General features: G+C 39.6%; 2 protein-coding genes across 2 annotated transcripts in view; one reads left to right on the plus strand and one right to left on the minus strand.

Annotated features, from left to right (window-relative positions):
• The window catches only part of LOC123762929 (uncharacterized), a 105,909-nt gene that overhangs the window by 17,928 nt on the left and 75,403 nt on the right, over nucleotides 1-12,578 (plus strand). The gene's annotated exons all lie outside the window — the stretch shown is intronic.
• On the minus strand, nucleotides 2,362-8,120 carry LOC123763124 (rhodopsin-like). Its single transcript, XM_045750072.2, has one exon. The coding sequence runs from the start codon at nucleotides 7,803-7,805 to the stop codon at nucleotides 6,624-6,626; it is 1,182 nt and encodes a 393-aa protein (XP_045606028.1). The 5' UTR covers nucleotides 7,806-8,120; the 3' UTR covers nucleotides 2,362-6,623.

Genomic DNA, 12,578 nt, shown 5'->3' on the forward strand with positions numbered 1-12,578 from the left:
TTCTTGCGGTTGGTTAGTAAGTATTAGTGTGCCCTTGAAAATGAAGCACACATCAATAATTGTTAAAAAAAAAAGGTACAATTCTTTCAGAGTAATGTAATTGTTTAAACAATAGAAGTGAGTATTCATCTGAGTATCGTCATTCCCGCCTAAGTAAATATTATCATTCACGCGCCTGAGTAAGCTATCACTAAAAAACTTTGGTAAATTTATGGATGATAACAAATAACAGGTGTTTGTGAAAGTCATCACCATGGTGACTGCCCCCCCCCCTCCTCAGACGCCATTACCTGCAGTATGGCCAGATTCTGGATGGGTGACCGCGAGCCTCTACCTTGAGTAGAAGGACCTCGATAACTTTAACAAGTTTACTGTCCCACTACATTAGTATACCATACTCTACCTACCGTACCGTACCATGCCACTCGCTACCATACCATACCTTACTGGAAGATTGTAGTAGCGAGAACAGTCTTCATTATCTGTTTCAAGATAACCAATAAGAATGGTAGTACTGGACACTATTTGAAACATACATTACAGAATGTTAAAATGTCGTTAAAACTTGCTTAATTGTGATTAACGGTTATTATGTTAAAATGCCGTTACACGCCTACTAATGTTTAACGATCAGCAACTGCAGTCCAGTGTCATCGTCAAGACTGAGAACACACCACAATGAACCTTGCACATTGATGGTCTCAAAGATAGGCGTGACCAGCTCAATGCTGATGAGTATGGAACTCGATATTTTGCCTGACCTTAATTTCACGGGTATAATCAATGGACATGAAGTGTTTCATGTCTGTTTCATGTTTAATGTTTCAGGTGTTTCACTGTCATGCCTCGCCAGCGATATAGCACATTATACTACCAACAAGAGTAAGGGGAGACGACCCACCAAAACATTAGAACTGGTGTTTACTCAAAATGAGGACGATATCGAAAATATAGAGCATGAGAAGTCCTTTGGAACTAGTGAGCATTGCCTTATCATCCTGGAGCACATAATGAAGCTAACGGAACTGGTTAGACCAAGAAACACGTTGAGGAAGAAGAAGAGAAATTAAAATCGTGGGAGCCTAGGGGAACATGATCGCAAAGTATAGGATACTTAGGGGGGAATTGACAAGGACAAGAACAGCCTCTTTAAAGTAAGAGAAAGTAGAACAAGAGGCTATAAATGGAAACTGGAAACTCAAATCAGTCTAAGAAATGTAAGTAAATACTCGAATTCTTTACAGGTGGTTAATAAGTGGAACGCACTGAAAGAAGTTCTGAAAAGACACCGCAATCCACAAAATTAATTAATTTAGCCAGATTTGACAATGAATACGAACGTCAGAATATTTAAATTATAACACAACAGATACACGTCCTGATAGTCACTGATAGATAAGTCCTTATAGGTAACTTCGCAGATGGTGGTATTAGAATACACCAGTAAGACGTATACAAGCTCTTGGATCACGGGCCAATGTTTAGTGTGATCAACAAATGCGATCAAAGCAGCGTAACCAGTAAGGCGGTCAAGGCCGCGTGACCGGTAAAGCGGTCAAGGCCACGTGACCAGTAAGGCGGTCAGGGCCGCCTCATGGAGACACTTTGAGGCCGACAATGGTTAAATGCAATTAATTACTCGATTCTCTCGCGTTTCTCGTCGTCTCTGGTGTTAATTGTCTCTAGTTTCCTTGTGTGTTGTGGTCGTTTCCTTGTGCGTTGTCTCTAATTTCATTGTTTGTTGTGTCTAGTTTCCTTGTGTTTGTGCTGACTCTAGTTTCCCTACGAGTTGTTTCCAGTTTTCTTATGTGTTGCGTCTAGGATCCTTGTGTTGTCTAACTTCCTTCTGTGAGGAAGATACATAACCACAGTCAGAGCTGTGTTTATGTATCTCCCTCACGCTATCTTCCAGAACTATGGTTATGTATCCCCCTTACACACTCAGCCAGAGATGTGCTTATGTATCCCCCTTACACACTCAGCCAGAGCTGTGGTTACGATGTATATATATTCCTCACACTATCGGCCAGGGCTGTGTTTATATAGCTTTCTCAAGCTGTGAGTTACATCTGTAGTTATATTTTTTCACTTAATAATATTTGTATGGTTGACAAATGCACCCAATTGTTAGGTGAGGCAAAATTCTTTACCAAGCTTGACTTAACCGAACAACCTCCCATAGACTGTCCTAACCAAAAACACATTTCCTAATCAAAATATTGTTCCTAACCTAACATAATAACAAATGCGTGTTTATGTAGGCCTGCAAAATCATAATATAAAATTATATATTGTATTATTATATTAATCTTGTATTAATACTATATTTCGATATACTTTCTATATATAGAAAGTATATCGGTATTAATCTTGTAAACGAGTTAATACTATCCTTTTTAAATAATAACGCATATGCCTTTGGTTTGATGTTGGGTTTAAAGCCTATCAAATTCTGGAGAGTTATTCAGACCACCACAGTAGCTTGCTGACCAACCAACAAAGTATATTTTAGTCATAAACATTGTCTAGCATTAAAGTAAACTTTCAGTGTATATATACCGAGAAGCAGGGTACACCTATGGGTGTGTATATATATCCCAGATGTAAATTCCACTCGCCACTGCCTACAAGCAACTGCAAACTAAAAAAGTTAAAAAGACTACAAAAAAAGATACATTTTAGTTTACCCAATCGGTTCCACAATTCACGTGGTATTGTAGTGATGGTGACTTACGTTTGATCACGGCTTATAAGGTTGTTTGGAGATCATGATGACTACAACGTTATGGCGACGTGTTATGATGGTGACTGCTGGTCCACCTCAGGAATGTGTGCCTGGGCTCACTATCAATCGTTGAACAGAACTTTGTTTACATTTTTCTTATATATCAAAACCTTACATTCACAGTAACTATATATTCTACTTTTAGCGAGATAAAATGACTGTTGAATTAACTGTTCATTCCTAAATGAACTGACATTGCACTCAGCGGTCGTTCTGCTCAAGAATTTCCTTGCGATTTCAGAGCTAGTTTAGGTAGACTTTTTCACTGCACTGTGAAATAACTTTGTTACTCAGGGCGAGGAGGAAGTAATGCGGTGAAGTAGACGTATTGAGAGATGGGGAGCCAGAAGGCTTGGTCGTTGAGAGTGTTGTGTGTAGCTTGGAGTGGTGGTAGGTAGCCTAGCACATGACTGTTTGTAAGGTAACCACGGAGACGGTAATCAATAGCCTAGCTCCACCCACCTCATCATACGGGTCGTGTCTAGCACTTTGCGTGACACGGTGTCTAGTACACAGCGTGACACTGAGTCGTGTCTAGTACTCCGCGTGACACTGTGTCGTGTTTAGTACTCCGCGTGACACTGTGTCGTGTCTAGCACTTTGCGTGACACGGTGTCTAGTACACAGCGTGACACTGTGTCAGGTCTAGTACAACGTGACACTGTGTTGTGTCTAGTACAACGTGACACTGTGTTGTGTCTAGTACAACGTGACACTGAGTCGTGTCTAGTACTCTGCGTGACACTGTCACGCATACTAAAGAATTTAATGATGAAAGCTTTACTAGACAAGACTGTTAAGAATGTTAGGTCTTTTTAATGCTTAATATTGTTCTTTTTTATAATTTTGCTTTTTACTTTATATATATTTTTTACTTATTTATTAATCTTCTTAATTGATGTTGATTTTTATAAATTTTAAACTTTTTATTTATAATTTTTTTCAACTAATTTTTAGTGAGAAATTTTGTTCTCTGGTTTTAGCACTGATGATCTAGTCTTCTCGTGTACCCTCGTGAATCGAACTATTAGCTCTTGGACCCTGTCTTCATAACCAAAAAATAAATCTATTTTTCCTCTATTATATCTACATAAGAACATATGAATAAAGATAACTGCAGAGGGACTATTGGCCCACACGAGGCAGCTCCCATTTATAACCACTCAAATACATGTCTAACTACATATCTATATCTACCACATATACTTCTCTCTTATACACGTACACTTCCCCAGGAAGCACTCCGTAGCAGCTGTCTAACTCCTAGGCATCTATTTACTGCTAGGTGAATAGGTGCATCAGGATGAAAGAAACTGCCCATTTGTTTCCACCTCCGCCAAGAATCGAACCCGGGCCATTATGACTACGACCTTCAACCGCTGTCTACTCAGCCGCAAGGTGTGTGTAATCGAGTTATCGATAATAAAAAATAATTAATATTGAAAATCTTTATTCATTAATAAACACATGTTTACATTTATACATATTCAAAAATATTAATTATTAAAATGGTTGCACATTAAAAATTCACTTAGTAAACTAACCTATATTATTTTAATGTATATTATAAATTTCATAATTAAAATCGACATATTCTATACATAATATAGAATAGCAAAACTAATGAAAACTATAATTTAAATCAGAAAATCATAATTACTTTCTTTATAGTTTAATTAATTTATGATGCACCCCATACCCATTAAACCTGGACCTGGAACAGGACCTGGACCAGGTCCTGGTCCAGGTCCATCGCATGAGCGGTGGTGGAACTGGTTACAAAGCCACACAATGGATTCAGGTACTGAACCAAAAGACTTTTATTTAGCAAAGCATTACAATCGTGTCAAGATAGTTACTTAATTTAACGTGAATACTAAACAGGCACACAATTATAACAAAATGGGTTCAAGAACTTGATTGTACCCGTCTCTAAACCAGGTAATTTACATTTTCTATTAAAAAGTATGAATTAAATTTGATAGCTAACTAACATGAATTAAATGTCATATGAAATAATGGAAATTTGCATAACTTTAGTATTTTATGTAAATATAACTTGTTATATGATGTCAGTAACCAGCTGGGGGTCTCCCTGCTTTCTCTGCTGACTTTGGTGTTTTATTCTTTCTTGTAGATCCCCCACTATTATATACAGCACTCATTTTTAGGTTAAATTTTCGTACAGTCAAGTTAATATTTCTGGCAAAATTTGAGTGGCCAGTGATAAGTGATTGCATAAAAAAAAGAGCTTATTGTGCTTGGTGGATGTTATTCTTCTCAGACAAAATTATATATTTAGTTTGTTGATATTTATTCAAGTGCAGGTGTGGGTATCAGTTCCAAACAAGAAATTGAAATGAATACGAGGAGGGACACACGAGGTATGTCGTGGTCATGTCCTTTAGTCCAAGGTCTAAATCTCGCAGCTCCCATACCTCACATTCATACAAATTGACACATTGATTGTTAAACTACTTTCGAATGGGTATCAAGATGACCAAATTCACTCAAAATGACATTTATTTTAACTTACTAGTCTCTAATAGCATCATAATATTTTACAATCTAGCCCTCTGAGGATATAATATGTCCCATATGATTTTCCAGAATACTTTACCGGAATCTTCCCCTATCTACCTACAAATTGCAGTGAATTATCAGCAACTTACAACACAGTTTCCAGGCTTGAACGCGAGGTTGTATTTAGTAGCACATCTCATGTATTACTATCACCTTTCCTATAGCATCTTTGGTTCGTGCTACTGAAACTAGACCATCAGCAAAGCAAATAAACATTGGCCTTAGTACTGCATGTATGCCTGACATCTTTGCTGGCATTTAACTCTTTCACCAATAGATAAAAATACAGTAAATTTTAAAGAGTTAAACACAGAACATTTGACCCAATATGTACTAAAAAAAATTAGAATACATAATTCCATTTCACATTTATTTTACACTGCTCATAAAAAATATATAGATATTTAGCCATTACTGGACAATGCTTAACAATTAATTAAAAAGTTTAATGCGATCATCTGTGTCAAAAGCTTCGGAAGTATCAAGACTCAGAGAGAGAACAGAGCTAGGGACCTGCAATGCATTTTTATGTGTGTGGATTTGTGTGTGGATTTGTGTGGAGACAGGAGGGTTACTCAGTAGACAAAATATTGACATTCTTGCGAGGCAGGATCAAGTATAACATTTGGGATTTACGGCTCATGCTGTGTGATGATATGAAAAATTGGTTTACTGGGAATAATATAAACTATAAATGTAGTACTTTCCCTCTTACATTGACGTAAATATTATCTTTATATTGTATATTATTGTATATTAAGAAAAAAATGCTCGTCAGCTAGAAAATCAATGAATAAACAGTCAAATACAAAGTTTAAAAACATTTTTATTGGTACAACTCGAATCAGAGAAAGCCTTAGACACAAAGATATGTAGAAATACAGTTTCGGTGTCCTCGTGAAAGGCGATATTTAATATGCATACATATTTAATCCTAGTGATAAGCGATTATCCCTTAAGGGAGAATATATAAGGCGGAAAAAATGGTGAAGTTTATATGGAAGGATAATGAAGAGTTTGGAAGAATAATGAGATGAAAGTCATTCACAAAAAAATCATTATACAAATGAGCGGTTCATAACAAAACAAACTGCAAGAAAGTGTCAACAAACTTCTTTAAAAAGTTGGAGCACGAGCACATTATGCATAGTATAAACACTATAGTACATTAAATTTTATAAAATACTATAGTTTAGGATACACCGCTGATTCTTCCCTCGCTCATAAAGCATTTTATGCGTTTTCTATACCGTTTTTAAGCCAAATAAAACGCTGTGCTTTTCTTCCGACTGCCTTGTGTGGGCATGAGGGAGGCTACGTCCACGGACTCTTGTCGGCGACACGTGACGAGGTCTTTACACTTGGCCCGCACCTCCCTCAAGATGATCAACACTAGGACAGGCATTAGCACGTGAAATGAGAAACGGAACCACACAGCCACGGTGTCAAAGATCGGGGAGCCTATTATTTCCGGAATGATGCCCACGCCATTGGTACTCTTGGAGGCGTTAGACGTCGCGTTGGAGCTGGTGGAATTGGCAACGTTGGTGGCGTTGGCCACGGGATTGGTGCTTCTACCGGAGCCGCCGGTCGTTTCGCTGGCCCAGTCCTGTGTGAGCATTGGGTTGATGGTGGTGAGGGCGGTGAAGGGCAGCCAGAACGCCAAGTAACCAACCACTGTACAGGTCACAAACACCGCAATATGGAACTCGTTCTGGTAGTAAGAAGAATTCGTTCTGCGCTCAAAGAAACCGGCCATTTGGTTGCCTTTGTTTGTCATTTCTTTTCGACGCTCTCTGAAGAATATGACCGAGGAGATGCAGACCAGCACCACCATGACGACGGGCGGCACACACACTACCAGCACCAGGTGGAAGATGAGGTAACTGTCATCCCTGGGATCGGCCACGGAACAAGAATATCGGTTCCTATACGGCATGCTTTTGATGCGGCCAATGACCAGGGGCACCGCCATCAAGAATGATAGCACCCATGTTGTCAGAATCATGATGGCCAGATCAGACTGTGAAGCGTAAAAGCAAGAATTATATTTCTTGGACGAAGCCAGTCTGTCGATTGCCAGCATCAAAACTGCGAAGCCCATCACGCTGTTCATCATATTCATTGTAAAGCTATTTAAGTAGTTGATTTCATAACCAAACCTCCACTGTGTGGTGAAGACGTAGCCGATGGCAATACTGAGGTTGAAGAGACAGTCAACCATACTGGCGAGGCAGAGGTTGATGAGGAGGTGACAGTAGAGGAACCTCTTGAGGGTGTAACTGGTCGACACAGTCACCATCACCATCAGATTGAGGATGAAGGCCACCAGGAATATCACCGACAGGAAGGAGCCGGCGATTATAGACATTGGGTCCTCCACGCAAGGGCCAATAATGGCTTTCTCCTTGAAGTCTGATTCGAAATCGGTACACATCTTGTCCGGTTAACAATAAGTATGTAATTACCCAATGACTATTTAGCTTTACACTTCAATAACTATTTATCATCAGCTGCGTACTGTTCAAAAGGCATTTTTAAACAGTGCGAAGTACTTATACAATATTGAAATTTCAGTACTTAAATTGCTCTTGGAAATATATAACAGTTTTTCGATTTAATTGTTAATTAATTTTAGTGGATCTAGGTGGGAGTTGACACGAAGCTCCAGCTCTTGTGCGTCACTCTCAGTGGTGTCGAAGCACCACCACCGCCACCACCTCACCCACCACCGCCACCACCTCATCCACCACCGCCAACACCTCATCCACCACCCTGTAAGATAGAAAACAAGACATTAACATCACTGATGTGACTATTTTGTGACACGGTAACAACAGGGTGTTATTAATACTCTACTGCCTTCGTCACAAGAGGTGAACTGGGTACTTAAAGATGTTAATAATACACCCTGCCTGCTGTATATTACGTAACCCGGCTGCCTTGTACCCACTGAACCTGTGCCTCTGAAGATGTTGAGAAGACCTTCCAGCAACCCACGTCCTTCAGCGACTCACGTTAGGCTCAATTTTAAAGTTAATGTCAGAGTTAATTTTTAAATTTCCTTTCCAACTGAGCAAGTTCATAAGCACTATGGAGTAGGTTCGTGATATAATCATTAATCTCACCTTTTCCCTCGTGTTATATTACACATGTCAACAAGACTGATGATGATATATATATATATATATATATATATATATATATATATATATATATATATATATATATATATATATATATATATATATATATATATAAAACCACTAACCTCAATCTTCTCAAGTTTTGTATATGTGTATATTATATATACACTTATAGCACGTATAGACTCCACTGCTAGTCACACCACTGTTGAAATTCCAGTTTTTACTTCAAGGAACAAAGGAGAGCACGTGATGATCGCTTGCAAACTCCGAATATCTTGTTGACTCTCCATTGCATTCATTAACACATTCCGACCGCACTATACAACAGTGTCTGTACTGGATGCCTCGATGGTCACACCTACTGGGCAGTGAGGACGGAGTACTGCCTAGGCTACTGACCGGGCAGTGAGGGCGGAGTACTGCCTAGGCTACTGACCGGGCAGTGAGGGTGGAGTACTGCCTAGGGTACTGACCGAGACCGTTGTGACCGGCCAGTGTGCGCAATAGTCCCGCTGGCAAGTGTCTCTGTTTGTAGGTAACCACAGAGACGCAGATCAATAGGTTACTCCCCCACTCCTCGGGGTAACCAACCCGTCGTCTCACTTAATATGTCGCCTCCTGAACGTAATCAACCGGTTTGTTAAAATTACCAGGTATTTGTAAAAAAAAAAAAAAATAGAGTACTGTAAGGCTGTCGTTTTCTATGCCTCAGTTTCGATAGGTTAGGTCGGTTGCTTGTGTTCATACGTTTCTGGTTAGGGAAAACAGTTGAATTGTTAACGGACACACTGAGAGGCTACTATATATTCCCTCCGCCCCCCAGTGTGGGGGAAATATGCCGGGGGGGAGTCCCAAAGCCCCCCCCCCCTGTTTGGGGGAATATACCGGGGTGGGGGTCCCACAGCCCCCTGTGTGGGGAGAATATATCCGTATCCTATTCTGAATCAAGATTCATCAAGCACTCACGTAACCATTTGCGAAAACCGTACCTATTTCCTAAATTATGTCGAATTTGCCGACTTTTATTAAAAAGTTTATGATTTCAAAAACTACTGTGACTACCTGTGACGTCGCGAGAAAGAGACCTGGGCGTGGACGTAACACCTAATCTATCTCCTGAGGCACATGTAAATAGGATAACGACAGCAGCGTACTCTACACTAGCAAAAGTTAGAACATCATTCAGAAACCTAAGTAAGGAGGCATTTAGGGCGCTTTACATTGCCTACGTGAGGCCAGTCTTAGAGTATGCCGCCTCATCATGGAGTCCCCATCTGAAGAAGCACATAAGGAAACTGGAAAAGGTTCAGAAGTTTGCAACGAGACTCGTCCCAGCGTTACGAGGGATGGGGTATGAGGAGCGCTTGAAGGAACTGAGCCTTACGACACTAGAAAAGAGAAGGGAAAGAGGGGATATGACAGGAGCGTATATACTCAGGGGAATTGACAGAGTGGACATAGACGAAATGTTCACACGGAATAATAACAGAACGAGGGGACATGGGTGGAAGCTGGAAACTCAGATGAGTCACAAAGATGTTAGGAAGTTTTCTTTCAGCGTGAGAGTAGTGGAAAAATGGAATGTACTTAAGGAACAGGTTGTGGAAACAAATTCTCTTCACAATTTCAAAACTAGGTATGATCGGGAAATAGGACCGGAGTCATTGCTGTAAACAACCCATGGCTCGAAAGGCGGGATCCAAGAGTCAATGCTCGATCCTGCAGACACAAATAGGTGAGTACACACACACACACACTTCACCCCCACCTATGACACCATCTTGATATAGAACCTGCTCTATATGTGTGAAGGTGTGTACATGCACACACCTTCACACATAGTATTAACACCATACAAAAAGATCATGTGAGTGGTATATTAAATTGTTTTTACGTTTTTTTTAATGGCTAGGCTCTGGATCAGGAGCCTAGCACAAAAACGCGAGCGGTTATTCAGCACTGATTTAATGTTTTTGTTCTATGTGTTTTGTACGGGGAAACAAATACAAACAAGAATGTAACGAAGTTAACCGACATAGAACGACGGTAACAAGCATAAAACAATGTAAACGACCATGGAATGTCGCAGCCTATTCTCTAAGTTTGCCACTCCGTAAAAAATGCAACTGTTTCACCTAACCAGTAACGTACGAACCTGAGCAACCCACCTAACCCATCGAAGTCCACGCGCAAAAAAAATATTATGATGTTTAAATTTTTACCGTTACGTCGCATTTTTAACGGATATTTCGTACACAATGCGACGTATTGGGTGAGAGGACTAAGATCTGAACAAGTGTTCGCGGAGCGTTGAGGTGACAGGAAGAACGGAATTTAAATGCTCATAAAACACCTGTACCCGTGTACAGGTGTGTGTGTGTGTGTGTATGCTGGGATGAGTGCGTACATCTGTGTGTGTATTCATGGGCTTTGTAAATGGAACAAATGGTACCCGAACCACAATTTGCGTCTAGCAACTTATAATAATGATTATCCTACTTTGATCCTGTGTCTGGTTTAATTGATAGTTACCATCCTTGTTAAACTGCAACACTAAGGAAGAATGGTTTAGTTAATAAATGTCTTAACAAAATGCTACGAACGATTATCGAGACGCTTAACGAAGCCATGGTCGTTCAGTGTCGGTATATGTCACTCAGGTGTTCTAATACGTATGTGAGTAATTTGGAAAGTGTTCCATTCGTGTTACCTGTGAGTGAATCACAGCGACTAACGTGAGTGTGAGTGCATTAGTGAGTAAGGCGCTTGACATTGACAGAAGTAAACACAAGTTTGTCGGTGTGTCCAAGGTTGGAGGCCAGGCGTTTGGGGCTAGCCTCACCAAATTTTGCAGAGTGAATGGTCCGGGGTATGGGTCCGGTAATCCATAAGTAAATAAATAATCCATTTCCATCTATAAATCCAACATTATGTTTGTAACTCATCGTCTATGTATGTAATTTTACCTGAATAAACAAAAAATTAATTTAATTTAATTTAAATTAACTTAATTTAATTTTAAATTTAATTTAATTTAATTTAGGTGCTTAATCGGGCGAACGGCTGGAATATGCATATCATAAATATTTTGTTAATTTTTCCAGGCATCAGTAAGTAATGTTGCATATTTTCATAACACAACAAAAATTATTGAATTGATTTTTTTGTTTCCAAAATAATTATCGGTTTGTCGGCAGCCAGTGCCAAAAAATCGGCGTGTGGGTGTGAATATGACTCCGGCACGCTGTTCCCTCCTGAATTCTGACGACCCCGACCAGCTTATGTAATTTATGTAATCATTCCTTATGTTAATTTTCCTGTTTCCCCACATCAAGGAATACATTGTTCCTGTATTTCTCCATAATGTTTTAAAACAGGAAAACGATCGGAATTTTCATTGGATACTTATGCATAACCGAATCAAGTGTTTTTTTGTGATTATTCTTGCATGTGTGTGTGTGTTTGAATGAAATAGAATATAAGAGGCCGGGGCATCGTAACATCCATGTTGATTCAAAGGCCCAATAATGACGTCAGAAGTCAGGTAGTCAAGCCATTTTTGTATCACTGTTATTGTTTTTATCACTGTTATTATTATAATAATAATTATTATTAAATTTACCAATTTAAATGGTTAAAATGTTTACATATATGGGGTAGATCAAAGTTGCAACAGAATGTTATAAGCGGGGTCGGTGTGCTGAACGCAAGAGATATTATTAAGTGGATATTTTTCAAGTGGGCGGAGCATCTGGCTGATCCCCTTCCTGTGATTGGTTGTTGTGGTGAATGTCAACAAAGCGTTTCTACCAATGGGATGAAAGCGCTGGAATGCTTCCATCAGCACAACATTTCCACCTTATGGGCTGCCGTTCGCCTGTTGATAGTGCAATGTCATGCCAACAGATGGCACCACCTGTATTTTTCATGCAGCTTTGTGGTGGCCTGTTGATAATGTAATTTTATGGAAATGGCACCGGCTGTATCTTTAGGGCTACTGCTAACCTAACCTGTTGATAGTGCTTTTTTCTGCAGATACACAAATCCTGTAGCTTATGATA

The sequence above is a fragment of the Procambarus clarkii genome, chromosome 47, assembly GCF_040958095.1.
Source record: "Procambarus clarkii isolate CNS0578487 chromosome 47, FALCON_Pclarkii_2.0, whole genome shotgun sequence".
Classification (NCBI taxonomy): Eukaryota; Metazoa; Arthropoda; class Malacostraca; order Decapoda; family Cambaridae; genus Procambarus; species Procambarus clarkii.

What these genes read in the sequence shown, in the direction of transcription:
- LOC123763124 (XM_045750072.2), bottom strand. Translation starts at nt 7,805, where the DNA reads ATGTGTACCGATTTCGAATCAGACTTCAAGGAGAAAGCCATTATTGGC.